The 26,199-nt window shown below is 40.2% G+C and overlaps 1 protein-coding gene across 1 annotated transcript in view; it reads left to right on the top strand.

Annotated features, from left to right (window-relative positions):
* C1QL1 (complement C1q like 1) overlaps nt 1–24,592 on the top strand; it is a 137,323-nt gene extending 112,731 nt beyond the window's left edge. Inside the window, exon 2 of the mRNA XM_073572866.1 lies at nt 24,181–24,592. Coding sequence (XP_073428967.1) covers nt 24,181–24,360 — 180 coding nt within the window. The 3' untranslated portion in view covers nt 24,361–24,592. The remainder of the gene's footprint in view (nt 1–24,180) is intronic.
* Nucleotides 24,593–26,199: the final 1,607 nt, after the last annotated feature.

The following is a 26,199-nucleotide window of genomic DNA, read 5'->3' as shown; positions in this document are numbered from 1 at the left end:
CCAATCCAGGAAGATAAGAATGCTTTTATGGGGGCATTCAATTATATAGCAAAAACCTATTGACAGATTCCATTTAAGTATACAACAGGTTTGTGTTGTTGTTTTCATCGTTGTATTCCAAAAGCCACAACTTTGTAGTTTTTCCATCAGGTTACCTATAAGAGATCTTTGTCTCTGCAAATCCAATTATATTTTCACTTGGCTCCATTTTGAGATATGAATTAATTTTGAATCAACTTTTTTCTAAGGGAGAATTTAAAAAGCAGAAATTCCACAAATGTTTTTTGGTCATTGTTGAAAACAATTTGTTTTATGCCGTTCATCGCGCAGTAAAAACAGCAAGTGAACTTTATTTTGTGGGTCAGGACAATTACAACATTACCAAATTTAGACACTTTTTATTACATCTTTTGCTAACAAAGTCATATAGAGGCTTGTTTTTCTCCACGACTAGTTGTATTCTTTATTGTCACTATTTTGTGGTACATATAATGCATTGTTTAACTTCTGTTTAATTTTTTGTGACGGAGTACAAAAAAAATACAGTAATTCTGCCATTATCTTTTGGGTTCTGGTGTTACAGAGTTCTTTAATAGTAAGTCCAATAAATAGAAACATGCAAGCCATTAAAATCATAATGAATTTTTATTACATATGGTACATATACTGTATATGTACATAGCTAATATTAAAAAACATATTGGAAAAATGAGACACCACAGGTAAAAAATAGATATGTTTTTTCTTTTGAACACTTTTTCACTGGTATTCACATTTTTGCATTACCTTGTCACATGTCAATTTGATCATTGATTTTTTGAGTTGTTTATACAGTATATTGGCCATATATTTGTATGCATGTTGGTAACTCTATCCCTACTTGTATGTGTTCAAATGTATGTATTGCTTCTACTATGAGTATATGTGTATGGATATATTTATGGCTGTATGTGTATACGATATGTTATTGTTGACCATTCTTTTTATTTTCCATATATGTGCACAAATTGATGTATGCTCTGTTATTATGGATATCCTGCATGGTTATGCGAATTTGTTTCGCATAACAAATGCGATCAGTATTTCATATGGTGGTTATTGTATATTATATCATTTTTGTCTGGTATATTTATAGATATATTTGTGTATCTTGGCTTTATGTTGTTGACATAACTGTTCATGCTTATATAATTCTCCCTTATACGCAGAAAATACTTTGAATTACAGATGACTACCCATTCCTGCTTATACATGTGGGGACAAATGACACAGCAAGAAACAACCTGGAAACCATCTGTAGTGACTTTGAAAACTTAGGAAAGAAAGTGAAAGAACTGGGAGCGCAGGTGGTCTTCTCTTCCATCCTCCCAGTGGATGAACAAGGAGGTAGAATAAGATTCTGCAAGTGAACTACTGGCTACGCCGATGGTGCCATCAGCAAGGATTTGGATTTCTGGATCACGGAGTGAATTACCTATAAGATGGACTACTTGCTAGAGATGGGGTGCACCTTACGAAGACTGGAAAACATGTATTTGGAAGTCGCCTTGCCACACTCATCAGGAGAGCTTTAAACTAGAACAATGTGGGAATGGAAGCAAAAGGCCAGAAAAAGCCATACACCTGACAAATGCTATGGAGAACTCTGCTATTAGAAGTGGAAAGGAAGAACAAAGACAAAATAATCTAAATAATAAAAATATTGGAGAAAGAGAAACCAATCACAATCTAAAATGTTTCTATATTAATGCACAAGGCATGGGCAACAAACAAGGAGAATTGGAACTACTAACACAGGAAAAGAAATATGATGTCATTGGAATCACTGAAACTTGGTGGGACGATACACATGATTGGAATACAAGACTAGAAGGATACAACTTATTTGCAAGAAACAGACTTGATAAACGAGGAGGAGGAGTCGCATTATATGTTAGAAACGCGTATATCTGCACAGAGATTGAAGCTTCACAGACTGGGAGTTCTATGGAAACTGCTTGGGTAAGAATAGGAGGACAGAACAATGGAAAGGACACCATTGTAGGCATTTACTACAGGCCGCCTGTGCAAGCTGAAGATATGGATGAACTCTTTATGCATCAAATGGCCAAGTTCTCCAAAAAATATGACATAGTTGTCATGGGAGATTTCAACTATCCAGACATTTGTTGGGAATCTCTCTCAGGCAAAACTAACAGGTCAAGGAAATTCTTATCCTCTCTTGCTGACAACTTTATCTTCCAAAAGGTAGGGGAGAAAACAAGGGGAACTGCTACCTTGGATCTAATCCTTATAAACAGGGAGGAAATGGTTGAGGAGGTAAAAGTGGCTGGGACCCTAGGAGGTAGCGACCATGATATTTTAGAATTTTGGATAACTAGAGGAGGAAGACCTGTGAAGACTCAGACATCAAGGTTAGATTTCAGAAAGGCAGATTTTAAGGGATTCAGAAAGAGAATTGGAGGGATCCAATGGCTGGATATCCTTAAAGACAAAAATGTACAGGAAGGATGGGAAATCTTGAAAAATGACATTCTCAAAGCACAATTGTTAACAATTCCAAAAAGAGGGAAGAATAGGAAGCATTTAAGGAAACCAGGATGGATGAAAGAGGGAGGCATATCTAAAGTAGAATATAATGCTGTCTGCAGATTTTGCAGGGCACAAATCAGATTATCTAAAGCTGACAATGAATTGAGGCTTGCAAGAGACATCAAAAGCAATAATAAAGGATTTTGAGGATATGTCAAAAGTAAAAGAAAAGACAAAGATACTATAGGATTTTTACAGGATAAAAATTATGAAATGGTAAGCCAGGATGTTGAGAAGACCAAACTTTTAAATTCCTATTTTGCATCTGTTTTCTCTCAGAAAGGAAATGTAACATCAACTGTTCTTCACTGTCCTATTAAGGGAATAGAAGAATCCAGGATATCTATAAACAGAAAGATAGTGAGGAAACACTTAGCTAACCTAAACTAATTCAAGTATCCAGGTCCAGATGAATTACACCCCAGAGTGCTGAAGGGGATAGCAGAAGAAATTTTTGAACCCCTCTCCATAATCTTTGAAAATTCTTGGAGAAGAGGAGAAGTCCCAGAAGACTGGAGAAGAGCAAATGTTGTTCCTATCTTCAAAAATGGAAAGAAGGTGGACCCAGGCAACTATAGACCGGTGAGTCTGACTTCTATACCAGGAAAGATCTTTGAACAAATTATTAAACAACATGTATGTAAGTACCTAGATAAGAATGAAGTGATTAAACAGAGACAGCATGGGTTTGTAACTAATAAGTCATGTCAGACTAACTTAATTTCCTTCTATGACAGAATCACTGATTGGATGGATAAGGGAAATGCTGTAGATATAGTATATCTTGACTTCAGCAAAGCATTTGACAAAGTATCTCACACAATCCTTATTGAAACAATGACTAGGTATGGAATGGACAAGGCAACTGTTAGGTGGATTCATAACTGGCTTAGTGATCGGACCCAAAGAGTGATCGTAAATGGCTGCACATCCAGTTGGAAGAATGTCTCAAGTGGGGTACCACAGGGCTCTGTCCTGGGCCCTGTATTGTGCAACATCTTTATCAATGATTTAGATGAAGGAACTGAGGGTAAACTGATTAAATTTGCTGATGACACAAAGCTAGGAGGGATAGCTAATACTAGAGAAGAGAGAGGATTCAAAAAGATATATATAAACTGGAGAAGTGGGCAGCAACTAACAGAATGGTTTTTAACAGAGAAAAATGCAAAGTACTACATCTGGGCAATAAAAATGAAAAAAGCATATACAAAATGGGAGGAATAGGGCTAAGCAACTGCACATGTGAAAAAGACTTGGGCATACTAATAGATCACAGACTGAATATGAGTCAACAGTGTGATGCAGCAGCAAAAAAGGCAAATGCAATTCTAGGATGCATTAACAGAAGCATACAGTCTAGATCACATGAAGTCATTATTGCCCTCTACTCCTCTTTGGTCAGACCTCATCTGGAATACTGTGTCCAGTTATGGGCACCACATTTTAAAAAAGACATCAACAAACTGGAGCAAGTTCAGAAAAGAGCGACCAGAATGGTGACCGGTCTGCAAACCCTGTTTTATGAGGAAAGGTTGCAGGATTTGGGAATGTTTAGCTTGCAAAAGAGAAGACTGAGAGGAGACTTAATAGCTGTCTACAAATATCTCAAGGGCTGTCACATTTTAGATGGATCATCTTTATTCTCATTTGCACAAGGAAAGACTAGAAGCAATGGGATGAAAATGAATGGGAAGAGACACATATTAGATATTTGAAAAAACTTTTTGTCGGTTAGAGTGATCAATGAGTGGAACAGACTGTCACGAGAGGTGGTGAGTTCTCCTTCAATAGAAGTCTTCAAACAGAGGCTGGACAGACATCTGTCTGGGATGATTTAGCGAATCCTGCTCTGAGCAGGGGGTTGGACCAGACTGCCCAGGAGGTCCTTTCCAACTCTACGATTCTATGATTCTATGATATATTTTTGTTCTGATTTAATTGCTCAGATTGGTCCCCTCTTCCTCTTCTTTTTTTGTTCTTATTGGTTCATTTCTAGTTTCTATGCAAATGAAACAGACGCGAGGCATATTACATTTTTAAGGATCCCTTTGCAAACCGTCAGTTCAGGACCTTTCGGTCAAGAGGTATACCCACGTGATATAGTTGCAGTGGCTATTGTATGACGGATGCTGCGTCACTATGAACCGCCCCTTTTCATCCCCTTGGCACGGTGTTTTAGAGGTGCACGTCATGGCGGTCACATTTCTTTACCCGATCATGTGAGCCGTGATGCATGTATGTTGCCTCACATTGGCACACACATTTCCAAGATGGCAGTGAGCGGATTGCACAATTAAATACGCCGAGCAGTATGCTTCCCTCACTGGTGTTTTGCAAGTAATGATAAGCTTTCATTGTTTAATTCCTGCTTAAATATGTTCCCTTCTGACAACCCACCACCCCTGGACCAAGCATTCCTTGCGAAACACGCGTCGGTTATGGCGGAACCCCTCTATTAACTTGCAGCAGTTTTGGAGATATGTGGGTACTTCCTATTTTATGTATTTCACGTCTATGTATTATTATTTTTCATAGGAGACTTACTTAGATAGATTACTCTATTGCCCTACTTCCTACATTATTTATCTATATCTTACTTGTTAACCATACCTACTCATTCTCCTTTATGACTTGCATACAGTACATGTTAGCAAGATTCCTACTATTGATTAACTACTGCTTTATAGGTGTCTGCCTTTTTCTCTATTTTTCAACTGTGGGGTTTCATTTTTCTTAGATGTTTTTTAATATTGTCTGTGTATAAATGCAGTATATACTGTATAGTAAAAATTCATTATGATTTTAATGGCTTGCATTTTTCTACTTATTGGAGTTATTGCTTGCTTACGCATTTAAAGGGAATCTGTCACCCCATTTTAGCCCTATCAGCTGCGGCCACCGCCATCAGGGGCTTATCTACAGCATTCTGTAATGCTATAGATAAGCCCCCGATGTAATATGAAAGATAAGAAAAACACATTAGATTATACTCACCGGAGGGGGCGGTCCGGTCCGATGGGTGTCGCCGTCCCGTCCGGCACCTCCCATCTTCATACTATGACGTCCTCCTCCTTGCTTCTCCCTTGGCTCCTGTGCATATGTACTTTATCGGCCCTGTTGACGGCAGAGTAAAGTACTGCAGTGCACAGTCCCTGAACCTCTCTGACCTTTCCCAGCGCCTGCGCACTGCAGTACTTTACTCTGCCCTCAACAGTGCAGATAAAGTGCGCCTGCGCCGGAGCCGAGGGAGAAGCAAGGAGGAGGACATCAACGTATGAAGATGGGAGGCGCCTGACCGGACCATGACACCCACCTCACCGGCCCCCGGTGAGTATGATCTAACGTGTTTTTCTTATCTTTCAGGTTTCATCGGGGGGTTATCTGCAGCATTACAGAATGCTGTAAATAAGTCCCTGATGGCTGTGGCCGCAGCTTATGGGGCTAAAATGGGGTGACAGATTCCCTTTAAGCTTTATTGCATGGACTGTAAATGTAGGTGTTTCCTGGAGATCTTTAAGGCTGTGTGCACACGCTGCGGATTCCACTGCGTTTCCGCAGCGGTTTTGGCCGCTGCGGACACGCAGCAGTTTTAGCTGCGGTGTACAGTACCATTCATTTGAATGGGAAAAAAAAAACGCTGTGCCGACGCCGCGGAAAAAAACGCGCGGATTTGCTGCGGTTTTGAATCCGCAGAAAGAATTGCATGTCAATTCTTTCTGCGGAAACCGCTGCGGGTTCCTGTCTCCACCATTGTGGAGATAGTGAATCCGCAGGACCAAACCGCAGGCAAAACCGCAGATAATCCGCAGGTCTATGGACCTGCGGATTATCTGCGGTTTTTGCAAAATCCGTGCGGATTAATCCGCAGCGGATTCCGCAGCGTGTGCACACACCCTAATAGGTATTGAAGTAAAATGTATTATTTTGGTTACTTTACTACTTTTCCACGAAAAACCTCTTGCAGTACCATTTTCGAATAAGCACGACTTTTTGATCGCTTTTTATTCTGATATTTGGGAAGCGTCATGAAAAAAAACAGCAATTCTAACATTGTTATAATGCTTTCACCATGCAGAATATATAACATCATATATTGTATAGTATGGGTCGCTGCAAGAAGTTTTCCTAGGTTATTTTTTCCTTACTAAAGCATTTCTTTCTATTTTGAATGGGTGCTTTTGTATTGTATTTTAATTTCTTATACTTTGTAAACATTTTTTTTAATATTCAACCTATTTCTATTTAAAGGGGATGTCCGGTCTGAAATGAAAAGTCTGCAGTCACTCGATACACTTGTATGGCGCGAGATCGCGCCCAGTTGACTTGTTCTGCCTGGGAATATGCATAATGTATACATCACTGCCGTTTCCAGGGCAGAGAAGGGTAATCTTCGCAGCGCACAGTGCATACGCTGGGAGCATACAAAAATCTGCAGTCACTCTTTTCATTGTAGACTGGAAAACCCCTGTAAATTAAAAAAATGGTGTGAATTGGAAATTCAGTAAGGTGTACATATGTTATAATGAACATTAATGGCATACAAGATGTGTGGTATGTACCGTATTTGCACATAGTGGATTCCTTTTGTGTAGCATATGTCTTACTTTGGGCACCAATATGGTATGAACAGAGCCTTGCAATTCCATTATCTTTTATTCTATAAAATCTCAACACATAAATGATTAGCCGTTGTGGAATTCTCCAGTGAGAAGATCTGCACATCTGCAGAGAGCACAACTTTTCTTCTTGAACCATGTGATGTTACACTTGGAATATTTACCCATATGTTCCAAATCGTTCAAGTAGGATGTGTGAAGTGTGCAAGAATAAAACAGATACTGCTGAAAACGCACACACTTCACTTAAAGCAACCTGTCATCAGGAGCAGCCCCCAAATAGCAGACTGTACAATACACTCCATACATACAAATTAATCACTGATTATTCCAGGCACAAAAATTCAACACCTCATCTGCAAACTAGAAATAGGGAAGAAGCTGTCTTCATATTAAGCACTTAGTCCTCTGCTGCTTCAGTGATTGACGTCCTCACTGTACTGGAGTCATCAGCAAAAAATCTTTCTCAGGAACAGTCTTCTAAAATTTGTCCATGAATAGGTATGCAAAATTATATTTCCTCTATGAGGAACAAAACTGGCTCTCTAGTACCATCTATTGGAAATAACTACTCTATAAGCCAAAGTCTGACCCTTAATAAGCCCTGTAACATGAACCAGAAAACCAGTTCCCTGCTTTGCACTGATGAGGGGCAGGAAGCCTGAAACAGATGTCAGTGATGGGTATCTTTTCATTTTGGGAAACACTTTGGTGCAGCTGAATGTCCTTAGTCAAGATGAAATTCTCGCTAAAGGGGTTCTTATCTTCTTAACTAGGTAAAATTAGGGGTGGACACAGACAGAAGAGGGCCCTGTACAAGAACAGAATAAGGGCCCTTTACATTTCAATAGCTCATTACAGTGCACAATCCCACTTGTTTTGGAGATGGAAGTGTGCCCCCTTACCTCTTGGACTCCTGTGCAGCTGCACAAGTTGCACCAATTGTGTGTCTGCCCCTGTGAAAAATCGTATAGTACTTGTAAAAATAAGCAATTTTGCTTTTTATCATACTGTTTATGGAGAAATGAGGGCACATCATATTGTGCATGGGGAACTATGTGGGCACCATAATTGTATGTGGGAGAGAATAGTGGCATCAGACTGTTTGGGGTGTTATGGGGGAATCATACTGTGTGGGGGATTGTGGTCAGGTGACTGTGGAGGCATTGGATTGTGAAGAGGGGACCATGGAGGTATCAGACTGTAGTGGCATCCCTCTGTAGGAGCATCATACAGTGTTGGGAAAGGACTGAGGCAGGCATCATACTGTCAAAGCAGGGACCAAGGGGGCATTATACTGTGTGGATGGGGCTGTTGGGGAGCATCGTACAATAAGCGATGAGCTGTGGGGCCATCCTACTAAATGTGAGGGCATCATATTGTTTGTGAGAGATCTGGGGTGGAGTACTGTGTTTGTGGGACTATGAAGGCGAAGGCATCATACTGTGAGAGGGGGGCATCAAGATATGTAAGAAAATAAAATGTGGGGCATTATACTGTGTGAGGGGGATGGTGGAGACATCATACTGTGTAAGAGGGAATGTAGGCGCATCATATTGTTTGAGGGAGGCGGTGAGGGTATCATACTTTTTAAAAGGGGCTGTGGGGGCATTGTATTTTCTTTATGGGATGTGGGAGCGTCAAATTGTGTGAGAGGCAGCTGGTGGGAATCAGTCAGGGTAGGGTGGCTTTGAGAGCCATTTTGGGGTGCATTATGCTGTTTGTGAGAATGTACTGCGGTCTGTGATGCTGGCTAGTCACTTCTCGCAGACAAGCCATGAGACAAGGGAGTCAGGGAGTCTGGGGTCATATACCAGAAGTGTACGTCAAAGGCAAAGGTGCAAGACAAACGAATAGTCAAAAGGCAACGTTCAAGGTCAGGCAACAAATATCGGAACAGCAGAACACAGAGCACCATGAACACACACCACCGAGCAAAGCTATAACGTGCAAGGGTCTGACCATTGTCAGCTAAATAGCCAGACAATCACCCAGAAATAATGACACCTGGAGGAGACTCAGAAGGCCCAGATTTGCATGGATATAGCTTGGGTGTCCAAGCTCTCGCATTCACAAAATTAAGAGGCCCTGAAATCCCTAGGGCAGTCGAGCTGTCACTCACTGCATCCTTAGGACACAGCAAGTGGCGGAATTGTGACACGGGGCATCATACTGTGTGTGGGAGTATCATATTGAGTTTGCATCATACTGTGTGTTAGGGAATTTAATGTGTGGTGGGCATTATATTGTGTTTATGGAAATGTATGTGTTTAAAGGGATGAAGTAGATGGTGCATATTGGTTGTATAGAGCACTGTGAGAAGCCATAAAATCAGTACTATACTGCGTAGGAAAACTATTGGGCCTCACTAGGAGCAATATTTCTGTGTGTTTGCATAAAAGGATTTGGTGAGATTAGGTAAGTGGTTTAGTGTAACATAGGAATTGCTGCAGTAATCTGCACGGCACAGCGTATGTCCATCTTTTGGGTTTCAAAATTGGAAGTTATGATATAGCAGGGCTTCTATTATGTTGTTGAATTTTGCCACTTAGAAGGGCCTCCAGTTTACTATCTTTACCACACACTTTTCACAACTTTTGGGCCATTCCCCATCTTGTTGCTTGCTAGCAATGAAGTTCCTCGCGAGAGGGGGGTCTTGTCCAACTACTCACCATTGAATAAAAAAGGGACTACAATAAACCAGAGCACAAACAAGTGAATGGCTATAAGGAGCAATCCTGCTTATATTGTATTCATATTCATGCAGAATCTTATGGCTCATGCTGATTGATTATGCTAATACAGAAAAGGATGTCAATCAATCTCGAGTGGCAAAATACTAATTGCTTATTGTGTTATCTGAGATGATAGGAGAGCCCTGCAGTGTTCTGAATGGCTATGCCACTCTTATCCATGAACTGCATCTAGTATTGCAATCAAGAAAGTAGATAATGTTAGGGGGCTAAGATCTGAATATTGATCTCAATTATGAGCCCAGAACACCCATGAAATTCAGAGACTACACATTATAAGACCAAGGAGCTTCATGCTTTTGGCTTAACTTATTTTAGTGTAAATATAACATTAACTTTTGGTAAAAATTTTTGTGGGGAGTGGAAACAAACAGCAATTTGTTTTGGAGGTTTTCATTTTAAATTTCTGCTGTTCATCAAAAATGACTATGCATACATATTTATTTTTCATAAAAAATATATATTGTTTTCATATTTTACTATTTTGCACAGTAATCACACCTTAAAAAACATACCAGTACCTCTTTTTCTCCTAAACTCTTTTAGATGTGTATGCACTATAGTGTCAGTGTGTTATTAAACTCACATATTGCCGTTTTTTCAGGTATCTAGCGCAGATCCGCTTCTCTTTTCAGCAATATCACTGCTCTTCAGACTCTCCAGATCACACTGGACTCTATAAAGCCACTTCCGGGATACCCAATGTACGCCAATCGGTTGTCGGAATGGGGTTCCATAGGCTGACATTATAAAAGAGACTTCCAACTCACACATCGAACACAATGTGATCCGGTATGTCTAAAGAGCCGCCATGTTGACTAAGAAGAGAAGCGACACGGCGCTGGATACTGGAGAAGAAGGCAATAGGTGAGTATAATAACATACTGACCACTACAGTATATACACATTATGCACAGGTTTAATGGAAAATGTTCATGTGAGTGTTTCATTTAGGTCAGGGTCACACAAGCATTGATTCTCTAACCAAAAGAGTCGAGCTGATTATGCTAATGACACTTGACTCAAACTCTGTCGCTCGCACGAGAGAATCGCAGCACAGGTGCAGAGAAGTAGCAGAACTTAACCCCTTAAGCCCCAAGGGTGGTTTGCACGTTAATGACCAGGCCATTTTTTAGAATTCTGACCACTGTCCCTTTATGAGGTAATAACTCTGAAACGCTTCCATGGATCCCGGTGATTCTGACATTGTTTTCTCGTGACATATTGTACTTCATGTTAGTGGTAAAATTTCATTCAAATAACTTGCGTTTATTTGTGAAAAAAGCAGAAATTTGGAGAAAATTTTTAAAATTTCGCAATTTTTCAACTTTGAATTTTTATGCCCTTAAATCACAGAGATACGGCACACAAAAAAACTTGATAAGTAACATTCCCACATGTTTACTTTACATCAGCACAATTTTGGAACCAACATTTTTTTTTGTTAGGGAGTTATAAGGGTTAAAAATTGACAAGCGATTTCTCATTTTTGCAACACCATTTTATTTTTACGGACCACATCACATTTGAAGCCACTTTGAGGGGTCTATATGATTGAAAATACCCAAAAGTGACACCATTCTAAAAACTGCACCCCTCAAGGTGCTCAAAACCACATTCAAGAAGTTTATAAACCCAAAAAATGAACATTTAACTTTTTTTCACAAAAAAAATACTTCAGGTTCAATTTATTTTATTTTACCAAGGGTAACAGGAGAAATTGGACTGCAAAATTTATTGTGCAATTTGTCCCGAGTACGCTGATACCTGATATGTGGGGGGGAACCACTGTTTCGGCGCATGGCTGAGCTCAGAAGGGAAGGAGCGCCGTTTAACTTTTTCAATGCAAAATTGGCTGGAATTTTGATCGGATGCCATGTCACGTTTGGAGAGCCTCTGATCTACCTAAACAGTAGAAACCCCCCCACAAGTGACCCCATTTTGGAAACTAGACCCTCCCAAGGAACTTATCTAGATGTGTGGTGAGAACTTTGAACCCCCAAGGGCTTCACAGAAGTTTATAACATACAGCCGTACAATTAAAAAATCATATTTTTTCCATAAAAATGATCTTTTCACCCTCAATACTTATTTTTCCAAGGGTAACAGGACCCAATCGTTATTGTGCAATTTGTCCTGAGTACGCTGATACCCCATATGTGGGGGTAGACCACTATTTGGGCGCATGGCAGAGCTCGGAAGGGAAGCAGCGCCATTTGACGTTTTTGGCTGGAATTGAGATCGGACACCATGTCGCGTTTGGAGAGCCCCTGATGATGGAACTTATCTAGATGTGTGGTGAGCACTTTGACCCCTCCCGTGCTTCACAGAAGTTTATAACGCCCAGGCGTGAAAATAAAAAAATAGTTTTTTTTCCACAAACATGATCTTTTAGTCACCAATTTTTTTATTTTCCCGAGGGTACCAAGAGAAATTGGACCCCAAAAGTTGTTGTCCAATTTGTCCTAAGTACGCTGACACCCCATATGTGGGAGAAAACTACTGTATGGGCACACGTCGGGTCTCGGAAGGGAAGTAGTGACGTTTTGGAATGCAGACTTTGATGGAATGGTCTGCGGGTGTCATGTGCGTTTGGAGAGCCCCTGATGTACCTAAACTATTGAAACTCCCCACAAATGACCCCATTTTGGAAACTAGACCCCCCCACGGAACTTATCTAGATGTGTGGTGAGCACTTTGAACCCCTCAGTGCTTCACAGAAGTTTATAACACACCCCTAACCCTAGCCCTAACCCTAACCCTAGCCCTAACCCTAGCCCTAGCCCTAACCCTAGCCCTGGCCCTAACCCTAGCCCTAGCCCTAACCCTAAACCTAATGGAAAAATGAAAATAAATACATTTTCTTTTAATTTTATTATTTTTCCCTAACTAAGGGGGAGATAACGGGGGGGTTGATATACTATTTATGGCGGTTTTTATGTTTGGCAGCTGTCGCACGCTAAAAGACGCTTTTCATTGTAAAAATAGTTTTTGCATCACCAAATATTGAGAGCTATAATTTTTCCGTATTTTGACCCACCGAGTCATGTGAGGTCTTATTTTTTGCGGGACGAGTTGACGTTTTTATTGGTACCATTTTCGGGCATGTGACATTTTTTGATCGCTTTTTATTCCGATTTTTGGGACGCAGAATGAACAAAAACCAGCGTTTCATGAATTTCTTTTGGGGGGTGCGTTTACACTGTTCCGCGTGCGATAAAATTGATAAAGCGGCTTTATTCTTTGGGTCAGTACGGTTACAGTGATACCTCATTTATGTCTTTTTTTATGTATTGTCAGTTTTATGCAATGAAAACTATTTTATATAAAAAATAATTATTTTTGCATCGCTTTATTCTGAGAGCTATAACTTTTTTATTTTTTCGCTGATGATGCTGAATGGCAGCTCGTTTTTTGCGGGACAAGATTACGTTTTCAGCGGTACCATGGATATTTATATGTGTCTTTTTGATCGCGCGTTACTGCACTTTTTGTTCGGCGGTATGATAATAAATCATTATTTTTTGCTTAGTTTTTTATTTTTATTTTTTAAGGGGTTCGCTAAAGGGGTTAACTAATGGGACAGTTTAATAGGGCAGGTCGTTACGGATGTGGCGATACCAAATATGTGTACTTTTATTGTTGTTTTTTTTTTTGCTTTTTTACCAAAAAAATAATTTATTGGGGGAATATTTTTTTTTTTTTCTAATTTATTTGGCGATTTTTTTAAAATTATTTTAACACTTTTTTTTTTTTTTTAACTTTATTACATTGTCCCAGGTAGGACAGCACTGTCCTGTGACAGATCGCTGATCTGTCACATCACAGATCACTGTGACAGATCAGCGATCTGTCACAGGCAGTGCAGCAGGCTTCCTCGTGCCTGCTCTTTGCAGGCACTGAGGAAGCCAGCTCCCTGCAGGCCCCCGAAGGTCCCCGTCGCCATCTTGGATTCGGGGGACTGCAGGGAAGGACCCCCCCGCAGCAGCGCTGCACATTGCGCTGCCGTGGGGGGCTCAGGGAAGCACGGAGGGAGCCCCCTCTCTGCCGATGCTTCCCTTTAACCCCCGGTACACCGCGATCGTGTTTGATCGCGGTGTGCAAGGGGTTAACGTGTCGGGGGCGGTCCGTGACCGCCCCTGACACATTGTGCCGGGTGTCAGCTGTGATAATCAGCTGACACCCGGCCGCGATCAGCGGCGCTCACCATGTGGGCGCCGCTGATCGCTATGATGTACTATCCCGTCCCTGGGAATTAAGTCCAGGGCACATGGATGGGATAGTACGTCTAATGGCAGAAAGGGGTTAAGGGGGTTTTCCCACAAACAAAGTTAATTTTAATCAATAGATCTTGGAATAATAATAATTTCCACAATAGGAAGTGATTAAATAAAATGTTCCTGTGCTGAGATAATCTTATAAACGTGCCCCTGCTGTGTACTGTGTAATGTCTGTGTCTGACCGTACAGGGACATGGTCTGATCATACCACAGCTCCTGGGAAGGGAAGTGAGCAAGAAAGAATATATAGATAAAATAAGCTGCAATCCCATGCTGTGCTTTCTGTGAGGTAAAACATTTTCCTGTCGTTTTTAACAACTGTTTTACCTGCGTCCTCCCCTGCCCAGGAGATGTGGTAGGATCAGACCATGTACCTGTACATTCAGACACAGCCATTACACAGTACACAGCAGGGGCACGTTTATAAGATTATCTCAGCACAGGGACATTTTTTAACACATCCAATTGTGGAACTTATTTTTTATTCTCAGATCTATTAATTAAAATATTTTCTCATTCTGCCGAAACAGCATGAGAAAATAAAAATACATATCTGCACTGCCCCATAGTATAACCTTGGTCCAACTGCTATCCGATAAAACATCAGAGACCACATGTCCAAGTTATACACTCGTGTGAGCGAGTCCTTAGGTTAATGGGATCCTGTCACCAGGTTTTTCCCATATAACCTAAGGCCACCACCTTTCAGCCCCATGTCACAGCATTCTAAAATGTATATATGTAGATATGACTCCAATTCGCCCTCCGAGGAAGAAAAAGACCTTTTATTATACACACCTACGTGGAGGTCCGGTCCAATGGGCGTTGCTGATCTTAATTCAACGCCTCCTGTCTTCTTGCGATGCCGTTCTCTTTCTTGGCTTAGTGTGGATGATGCATCCTACGTCACCACACAGTGTCCTCCATCGCACCCCTGTGTATGTGTAAAGGTACTGGAAGTGAAGTTCGTTGGATGCAGTGAAGAGCAGGAGGCAGAGAAGGGGTTAACAGAGTTTACTTTAAACAGGATATTGAGTACAAGGGATACTCCGCACAGGGAGATGAAAACAACAACGAAATAGCACAGGAGCACTGAGCACAACAACAGAATTTGCACAAAAACACAATATTTGGGGGAAGGGGTGTATGAAAGAGGTAACTTATCATTTGAAGTTGTTGTTGGAGAGAGGCTGGAATATCTCCCGCCGGCGTCGTAGTCTGTAGACAATGTCTCTGGCTCTGTTGCAGAGGAACGAAATGCACTGTCTTCCGACCATGCCAATGTGTCCGGGCTTGCTTGGTTTGAGTATGTTGGTATGTGGGAACAGTCTCTGGGATGTCGCAGAACACGAGCAGCATGCAGGCTCGCAGGCCACAGCAGCATGTGAACCTCTAACGGGCTCGCTATGATCAGAACGAGTATCTAACACTGCGGGCGATAAGGACTGGAACGGTACGGGAACACTCGAGGACAGCTAATTCTGGACTCTCTTCGATGGTAAGTCAATCTGCAGGGAGCTAGAGTATATGGCGCTCACAGTCGGAGCAGTGGAGAGTCAACCTTCACCCTGTACTTGTGTCGCCTTCCCACCAAATCTCTCATGTTCACACGCTCAGTCCCGTTATCTACCCCACGCCCCCTACTGTCCAGTGCAAAGGTCCTCTCAATTCTGATAAATCGTCTCCCGGCAACAGTGGTGACAGTCCCGATAGTTCCGGCTCCAAAGTGCATAGAGAACCGCTGACTCTGCTCTGGCTCATCTTCTTACAGATGCACAAGAGCTGTGTGATGATGTAGGACCGCCCTAGGTGAGTATAATGAGGGTGAATGGTGGTGACCATAAATTATTCAGTGGCATCTAAAAGTTTTGGCACCCCTGCGCAAAATTACTGCTTTTGTGAACAGTTAAGCAAGATGAAGATGAAATTATCTCTAAAAGGCCTAAAGTTAAAAATGACAAATTTCCTTTGTATTTTAGGCAAAAAAAAGTAGCAATTAAAAAAAAAATATATATATATACAGTCATATGTAAAAGTTTGGGCACCCCTATTAATGTTAACCTTTTTTCTTTATAACAATTTTGGTTTTTGCAACAGGTATTTCAGTTTCATATATCTAATAACTGATGGACTCAGTTATATTTCTGGATTCAAATGAGGTTTATTGTACTAACAGAAAATGTGCAATCTGCATTTAAACAAAATTTGACCGGTGCAAAAGTATGGGCACCCTTATCATTTTCTTGATTTGAACACTCCTAACTACTTTTTACTGACTTCCTGAAGCACTAAATTGGTTTTGTAACCTCATTGCGCTTTGAACTTCATAGCCAGGTGTAAGGTGTATCAAATCATGAGAAAAGGTATTTAAAGTGGCCACTTGCAAGTAGTTCTCCTATTTGATTCTCCTATGAAGAGTGGCATCATAGGCTCCTCAAAACAACTCTCAAATGATCTGAAAACAAAGATTATTCAACATAGCTTTTCAGGGGAAGGATACAAAAAGTTGTCTCAGAGATTTAACCTGTCAGTTTCCACTGTGAGGAACATAGTAAGGAAATGGAAGAACACAGGTACAGTTCTTGTTAAGCCCAGAAGTGGCAGGCCAAGAAAAATATCAGAAAGGCAGAGAAGAAGAATGGTGAGAACAGTCAAGGACAATCCGCAGACCACCTCCAAAGACCTGCAGCATCATCTTGCTGCAGATGGTGTCACTGTGTATCGGTCAACAATACAGCGCACTTTGCACAAGGAGAAGCTGTATGGGAGAGTGATGCGAAAGAAGCCGTTTCTGCAAGCACGCCACAAACAGAGTCGCCTGAGGTATGCAAAAGCACATTTGGACAAGCCAGTTACATTTTGGAAGAAGGTCCTGTGAACTGATGAAACAAAGATTGAGTTGTTTGGTCATACAAAAAGGCGTTATGCATGCGCTGTATTGTTGACCGATGCACAGTGACACCATCTGCAGCAAGATGATGCTGCAGGTCTTTGGAGGTGGTCTGTGACAAGGGTCTTTCAATTCTTGTTTGAGGGATTTTCATCCATTCTTCCCTGGAAAATTCTTCCAGTTCTGTGAGATTCCTGAGTCATCTTGTATGCACTGCTATTTTGAGTTCTAGCCACAGATTTTCAATGATGTTCAGATGAGGGGACTGTGAGGGCTATTGTAAATCTTCAGTTTACGTCTTTTGAGGTGGTCTATTGTGGATTTTGACATGTGTTTAGGATCATTATCCATTTGTAGAAGCCATCCTCTTTTCAACTTCAGCTTTTTTACAGATGGTGTTAGGTTTGCATCAAGAATTCTCTAGGCTGTTTAGAGATCATTTCATCTTCAACTTGCTTAACTGTTCACAATAACAATAATTTTGACAAGGGGTGTCCAAACTCTTACATGCCACTGTATGGGAAAAACCTGGTGACAGAAGTTCACACAATGAGTTTTTGGTGAGTTTTTTTTTACCCTACATATTTCTGTTGCACAAAATTGGATTTATAGAAATTGCATGTCCATTCTGGTTCATGTTTTAAATCCGCAATATGTAAATCTCTCTTGTGGGTACGCTAAGTTTTATGTGCGGACTTTCTCCATAGACTTGTATTAGATGCAGAAAGTCTGCAGGTAAAAAAATCACATGTGCATTTCTAGTGTGTTTCCACTGTGGAAATGCTCTAAAAACACTTTTAAAAACATATTTAATCCACACATGACTCTATCAATAAAGTTTTGTAGAAGGTAAATAATAGGAAGAATGAAACATAAAGCAACTTTATTTAACCATGACACACCAAAAAGAGGAAAGCCACAGTGTCAAAAAAGAGATAAAACAGCATGTAAAAAATGCACTTAAAACTCAATGGAAAAAAAAACTAAAGTAACCTAATTTAGCTAATGAATGAAGTAAATATTCAACATCAATAACTCAAAAAATACTCATTGTGGAACTTGCATAAATGGGTAAAAATGCTGCACAATCCAATACCCATAATGAATTTTATTTTATCATCAAGTTAGCCATATTTACGCTTGGCTTGTTTGTTTTTTTTAAGGTCTTGTCATACTTTTTAATAGAACAATTTTGATAATATATAAATTATTGAGTAACCTTTGATGGGTGGTATAAAGAAACAAGGTCCAATTTAAAAACAAAAATCCTGCTTTTTATCTTTGGCTTTACCTAATGGTTTCAATAATGTGTTAGGTCCCCTTCACACGTCTGTTTTTTGTGTCCATATGCAGGTCGCAAACATGGACACACGCACACCTATTGTATTCAATGGTGGTGCACACATGTCATGTTTTTCACATGGAACAATTGAGCTCCCAGCACTTCATTGTCTCATGGTTTTCAGCCTAGACAATTGCATCATGCCACTATTCAGGTTGTAAACCAGATATTACAGAGATGGATTACAGCATGGGAAAGTATTGCTAGACTTCACTTAGGACAGGTGAGCAATATGGCTGTTTATTATTTTATTTTTTACAGAGGACAAGGGCTTCAATGAATTAGGGGTAAAGTGAGTATTATTAGGGCTTCAATAAATTAGGGGTAAAGTGCGTATTATTGTTGTTTATTATTCTGTCTTTTACAAAGGACAAGGGCTTCAGTGGAACTTATGTCATTATTTCATTGTTTTTTTTATTTTTAAATAAATTTGTAAAAGAGGGTGTTTTGCTGTATTTCAAATAAAGGATTTTATTCTTGCTGTGTGTTTATTTCAAAACTTAATATGAGGTTAGTAATGAGGGCGTCTTATGGATGCCTCTCCATCACTAACCCTTGGATTTGATGTCAGTTGACAATGCAAAGATGACCACAGCCCCAACCCTATTACCCCATTTGCCACCATCACAGGGCATGTGTGAAGTGCGAGGCTAAGCTCCAGATTTAGCGCATCTTATGGATGCGCCATTTCTGAGGTGGCTGAGGGCTGATGTTGGTAGCCTGGGGGGGGCAATATCTCTGACCCCTTCCCAGGCTAATAATTACCAACAACTATCTATTTAGCCTTTGCTGATTTGAATTTATAGGGGGACCCTCATGCTGCGTCATTTTTTTTCTGGGGTCCAAATTCACCAGGAAAGACTAAGCAAACAGCTGTGAGCTGTTATTAATAGCTCATTATTAACCTCAGCCCCCATCCGTGGGCTTTCCCTCTGCTGGTTATTAAAATTGCGCAAGAACCCAGACCTTTTTTTCTTTTAAGTCACGCTGAGACCAGGAGACAATATTGAGAGCTGCCTTCAGCCCCCAGTGCATGGGATCAGCGTGAGCTGTACTGCTTTTCCCAGGCACAACTATGTGCCACACGGATACACGGACCACACACATATGTGAAACATGGACACACAGGCAGCAAATGCACTGATGTCACACGGATGTCACATATGGACAAACGAATGGCACACGGATCATGGATCTCACCAGTACTATGTTTTCCTATACAGGAATCACCAGGACGTGTGAAGGAGGCCTTAGCTTTATTCTACAGACTTTTATAAATTTGTTGTTATCCAATATATTTTTTTTGTTTTCATTTCATTTGTTTGCTATTTATTTGTTTTTTTATTAATAAAATTAATTACATTTTTGGTAAACTGTTTAATTACTTTACTACACCACTAAGGGACCTCACAATGCGATAATTTGATAGCTCGAGACCTAAGCATAACCTTATAGAAATGCAGCCATAGAAGTTTTAGGACCCCCAGCTGCCATAGAAAACCATCCCTATCCCGTGATTGCATCAGGTGCCACAAAGTAGAGAAGTTATTAAGGAGAACTTGTCACAATTATTATACAGTGTCACCTGCAATTAGCTGGAAGAGGTGAGCAGATTAATATATAGGTTGTGGGAGAAATACAAGTTATACTGGACCTTTCCTCACAAAACTATTTATCTATTTGCTCAGCCCCTTGTGCTCTATAACATGTTGCCCGCCGATAGGACTGCACCATCAATGTGACAGGTTCTCTTTAACATCTGCCTAACATAAGACGTAATAGTACGATCAATGTAGAGTCCTCGTGTATGGAGCCTGCTTCTTTATGTCAGGAGGATGCCGGAAAATAGCGCAAATAAATGTGGAATCGTGTTTTTTATTGTTTTTTTTTTTTGTGCAATTTCACCACACTTAGAATTTTTGAGAAATGATAAAATGAACTCACATAACATTTTGGGTTATAGTTAATTTAGTAACAATGTATTATTGGTGGAGAAAGGTTGAACTTTTCAACCTATGTAACTATGCATGTAACTAAATTGTACCATTCAAAACTACCACACCTCCTGTAAAAAATAAAGCCCTCACAAGTCCATATCAAGGGAAAAATAAATAAGTTATGACTCTTGACAAATAGCAAAGAAAAAAGGAAAGCGCAAAAATGGAAAATTGCCCGGTCAAGAAGGGGTTATACTAGTTATTATAGTGCAGATTATTATGATTGTAATTATCATTTTATAGCTCTCAGTAAATGCTGATAATCCATAGTCAAATCTATGAAAATAAATAATTTAGGGCGAATTTACAAATTAGTCTTTTTTTCTTGTGTACAGAAAATGTAACAATTTTTATCAGAGAGCTGGATCCGATTTTCATTTGTTTTTGGTCATTGTGTCCATTGTCACTATAAATATCTATTCCGTTTTCCTCGTATGTAAAAAGAAACTGAAGTAGGCTTCCTAAACTTTTCCTAGTAACCAGTCAGTGAAAAATAGACAGCATAAGCTAAATTCACACTGCTTTTTTTCTGCAGCAAAACCTTATTTCTTGGCAGGAAACAAGCTGAGGCAAAAACGCAGGTTTAGGTGCGTTTTTGGTGCGGTGTTTTTGGTGCATTTTTTGTATCTCTTTGTCCATGCTAATGTTCATGGCTTTTCTGTAGAAAAAAACGCTGCAATAATGATACCTGTGTTTTTGCTGCAATTTTGGTGCCTTTTTGCAGCGTTTTTTCAACACCCATTCAAGCCAATGGGTGAAAAACGTTGCAAAAACGCTGAAAGAAGTCATATGCTCTATGTCAAAAAATAGAAGCAAAGCACAGAATCAAGATGAGACAAAAAAAAATGTGTGTGCATGAGATTTCTGAAATCTCAAAGGCTTTCCTGGTACTGTAAAAAGCAGTTGAAAATTAGCATTAAAAACGCAGCAAAAACTCCCAGTGTGAACATACCCTTATGCAGACCATCAGTCTGTGACATGTGAAGAGCTCCATAGAGTACTTATGACGCTTGTAAAGCCGTGAGGCAGTTGAGTCAAGCGGTCTAGGGTCAAATACTAGGAGAGTTCATCATAAACAGAGGGGCAAGACAAAGGAATAAACAGGTGACATTCTGAAGTCAGAATTCCGAGGAGGTAGGGAATGGAGACAAAGTGCCTAGGCAAACGGATGATCAGAGGCAAGGCCCAATGTCGGCAGCAAAAGATCAGAATAACAGAGCACTAGAGAACACGGTAAATACACCACTGTGCTAAAGCTACGACTAGCAATGGTCTAACCATTGTCAGCCAGTTAAATATCCAGGCAATCACCTTGAAAAGGTGACACCTGGAGGAAACCCAGCAGGTCTGGCCTGATTGAGCTGCTGGGCAATCCTATTAGCAATCCTGACAGCCCTGCATGCCCCTGCATACTACAGGGCGCCTGAGGTGTCACTCACACAACTGACAGCCACGCACACCCTTGCTATCCATTGGGCGCCTGAGGTGTCACTCACAAAACTGACAGCCACGCACGCCCTTGCTATCCATTGGGCGGCTGAGCTGTCACCCACACTACTGACAGCCCAGCACGTCCCTGCTATCCATAGGGTGGCTGAGCTCTCACTCACTGCCTCCCTAGGACACGGAGAGTGGTGGGGTCGTGACAGTATAATTTGTCATTGTGCTGTCAGTGAAACACAGTGGTCGCCCACATACAACAAAAATAGCTGAATGAATGAGGCCTTATACCGAATATTTAATATTTACAGAAAAAAAAAACTTTAGGTTGGCAATTGTGATATTCAAAAAAATTGGGATTACTTCTTTTCAAAGGGTCTCTGAAATATGAGAACTGAATTCTCATCGTTTGCTGTAGGCATCTTCTCCACTTCAGCCTACAACTTAGATCCAATCCGACTGATCAACTCATTGCCAGATAAGTGTGGTGTCCTTGGTGGTGACCATTTGTATAAAGATTTCCCCTGACAGTTGTCCGAAACTGTCTCAATCGCCTGTTACGGCAGACTTTAGTTGTCTAGTGAAAAAAAAACAAGAATTATTTTCCAGCAGGGGGGACTGCCACTTTTAATGAGTCACATACTCCTCTTCCTTCTCACTGCCTCTCTCTCTATCTCGTTCTTTAGTTCTTGGCAGGCGAGCCTGTGACTGGAGACATTAATTACTAGCACAGTGAGCTGTTTATTCTCCTTATTAATACACCTGTGCTGCTTCTTGTGTGTTAGGAGTTGGTGTCTTGCCTCACGGGTGCCTCTGTCCTGTCACAAAGGCGCCGCGCTTCCACTGAAAATAGAGAGATTTGTGATTAACCCCTTGAGGGCAATATACTCAATGCACGGTCATTGATTTCCAATACGTATAACTGTGGGATTCAGAGACAGAGGAGTCAAGGGTCCATCTGCCTACGAAACGGTGCGCAAAAAAATATTGACTTCCTGAGGTATAAAGTGGAATCAGATTTCTCTGTCTTGTTGCAATTTTAAGGTTATTTTGATGGATTTTTGTAAGATTAAAGGACGTGGTAATTGCATCTTGTGATTTCATCTAATTAGTTTATTATTTTCAGATTTTATTTTTTTCAACCAAACCTTGTATTTCCTTTTACCCTTGTTGCGCAAGTAAACAAGACCCACTAATTGTATTTCTTGACTAGCTCATTTCTTAGAACATATTTGCCAGTACAGCCACTGAAAATGAGATTCCCATTAAATCTACAGGAATTATGGGTACATTGCAATTAGTTTAGATCCAAACATCCTAAATGTGTGAATGTGGTATCTGGACTAATTTACCATAAAATAATTCCCGGGAACAATATTCTTAAAGGGACTTTCCATTTAGACTTACATATTTCACCTACATATTCTCTCTGTTTTTTACACATCACTTACACATTGTAGTCCATGAAGCTATCCACGTATCCATTTATTTGTGGACTAATTATCTGCAAAATAAAATGGAGTCAGATCTGTTTTTGATCCTATTTGCGGCTCAATTATTTAAAGGAACCAGATTGCTAAAAAAAAAGGGATAGCACACAGATGCCATTCATTTACCACTTGAGTGGGTGTCTGTTTTTTTTCTGTTTCATTGGTAAATGCCAAGTTTTGAAGATATTGCCTATCCACAACAGTATATAATGTCCCTATTAATGCGGATCCCACCATTTGAACACTCACTGATCCTGGGGCTCTGAAGAGACTTTTTGTCAGTCTCATAGAAAATGAAAGGAGTGGAAATGCAGATGTATAACGTCTGTTCCATTCAGACCTGACTCTTCAGAGCCCTGGTCTTGGGATGTGTGAGTACCCTCGGTCAGAACCCCTGTAATCAGGAAGCTATCTCTTAATCTATCGATTGATAATAACTTGAAAGCTTTGCAAATTTGATATTTCTAATACCACAGCTTTCTTTTGGATTTTCATTGAGGAATTTACTTTTTGCCAAGCAAGACCTAAGGATAACAGGACCAATTTTTCTTTGGAAATGCAGCTACATATGTTGTGAAAAAGTGTTAAAAGTACCTCAATACTGGGTCCTTGGGGTTCCTTAGCACTAGGGCCTTGGTTCAATGTACCCTCTGTGCCCGCCAATATTATTATAACATTACTTAGAGCTTTCAGACCCTGCCCAAAGTAAAACAATTAAATAACGTCTCTACTTTTTCATAGATATATGTTTTATACTCTCTCCTTATTTTCCTGCAGGTTCGAGCCAGTGCCATTGCTCAAGATGCAGACCAGAATTACGACTATGCCAGTAACAGTGTGATCCTTCATCTGGATGCGGGTGATGAAGTCTACATCAAGTTGGATGGTGGAAAAGCTCACGGAGGCAATAACAACAAATATAGTACCTTCTCTGGCTTCATCATTTATTCAGACTGAGAAAAATGTTCTCTAAACTGCCCCTACCTACACCGCCAGGGAGCAAAGATCCCGAGGGAGAAGCCTGGGACAGCTGCATAGAACACTGAAATCCCCTCCATTGCACATGGTGTGCTTGGGATTGTGTAGCTGCTCCCATTGCTTATCCAGCATCTCTCTTGTGTCCTTGACGCCTCATGTGCCATCTCCCATGGTTCACTGTGTAGCTGTTCAATAAAGCCTCACTACTGTACTCCTGGCCTAACTTCACTCTTGCCTCCAGTCCTCATTCGAGGCCACATTCCCATTCAAAATCCAATCCTATACATCTCATGAACTGTACGTTTTTTTATAACCTCTATACCAGTCAAGTTCCTTTCAGTTTTGGATCATATCTCTAAACTGCCTTGGTGTCTTGCTGTCAAATTTAATTTCCTATTCCAGACATGACTTCTGTGCCAAATCATCATTACTTATTAGGAATTATTTAATTGTTTCAATGTTTGGAAAATGCAGGGCAATACTCTTGTCATATAGTCATCTATGTAGACTCATGACTTGATCCACCTCCCTTTACCTTTACAATGAATATATACCTCCATCGAATCCAGCAAGCTTCATGCCTTTAACACTTCCATTCCAGTAACCCTTCTTTAAGTATAATTCATGTCCTATGTCTTTTCTTGTAGCTATCCATTATGCCCCTTCATATATTCCTTTGACGAGCATTTCACATCATCGATATACTGCATCTTTCCACTGCTGCTTCTCTTCAAGAACCATATTTTTCCTCCAAATCTGCCATCTTCTCCACCAAGCCTAACCCATAGATCATTCCACCAAATTTTGTCTTTGTAGAAAGGTTCCAAGAACTCTGTTTGCATCACTCTACCAAGACTCATTTTCCGTCTAAATAGTAATGGTAAAGCCTTTTCCTATACCTCTTATCCAGTAACCATGCATAATTCTACAACCTCTATTCCTATTAAGCCTAACTACATCCCTCCTCTAAGCTTCATTCTCCTCGTACTATCAGTCATAAGCAAGAATTTCTGGTTAGAGTCATCCTTGCTTATCTTTTCTATTCTCCTTTTCGACATTTGTCCAACATCCTTCATGCCAAGTCCACCTCTCACATTGGCTCACATCTGGCAACTTTTTTTAGGTTGCCACCTCCATACTTAGACAGGATCTGTCACTAGATTTCACTATACATACTGCATGCGTGATCAAATAGATCTCTTAGGCCTGATGAGACTTTTGTACTTACTTTTAAAAATCCATGGCTGAATCATCCATTTTGGATATTTTCTTAAAATAAACTTGAACTCGCATGTGTTATAAAATGCTGATTTTCAATAACAGATGGGGAAACTTTCAAACATCCATTTTGACATGGTATTCAAAATGAGTACACCATTCTCACCAGGTCTACAAAGATGTATTTATTAATGTGTGTACTTTGTATCGTGACTTTTAGTGACAGATACTCTTTGAATATATCAACCATAGTTAAATGAAATTCATAGGCCTTTATGACGCCATTATACTATTACCCAACTCATAATAATTATATCCTAGTTGTAAAAGTCAACTACTTGATTTCCAATGTTTGCTCCAGTGTGGCAGCTTAGATATCTTTCATCAGCCCAACATTTGTTTCTTGTGCCTAAATTAAATCCTAATAGCCCCCAGCATTATTTCTCCCTTCTACCTCAATCTGTGTATTTCTAGAATTCCCAAATAAATCTTGTAATTATATACAGTATATAGAAAGAGAGTGTTAAAGAAAGATAAGTGAGTTACAAAATATCTTCACCCACAGACTGGAAAACATATATAGATATGTATATATACAAT

The sequence above is a fragment of the Dendrobates tinctorius genome, unplaced genomic scaffold (genome assembly GCF_039654945.1).
Source record: "Dendrobates tinctorius isolate UK_male_01 unplaced genomic scaffold, ASM3965494v1 ptg000032l, whole genome shotgun sequence".
NCBI classification, from domain to species: Eukaryota; Metazoa; Chordata; class Amphibia; order Anura; family Dendrobatidae; genus Dendrobates; species Dendrobates tinctorius.
Note: the sequence above shows the minus strand (reverse complement) of the source record. Positions and strands in the feature narration are given on the sequence as shown.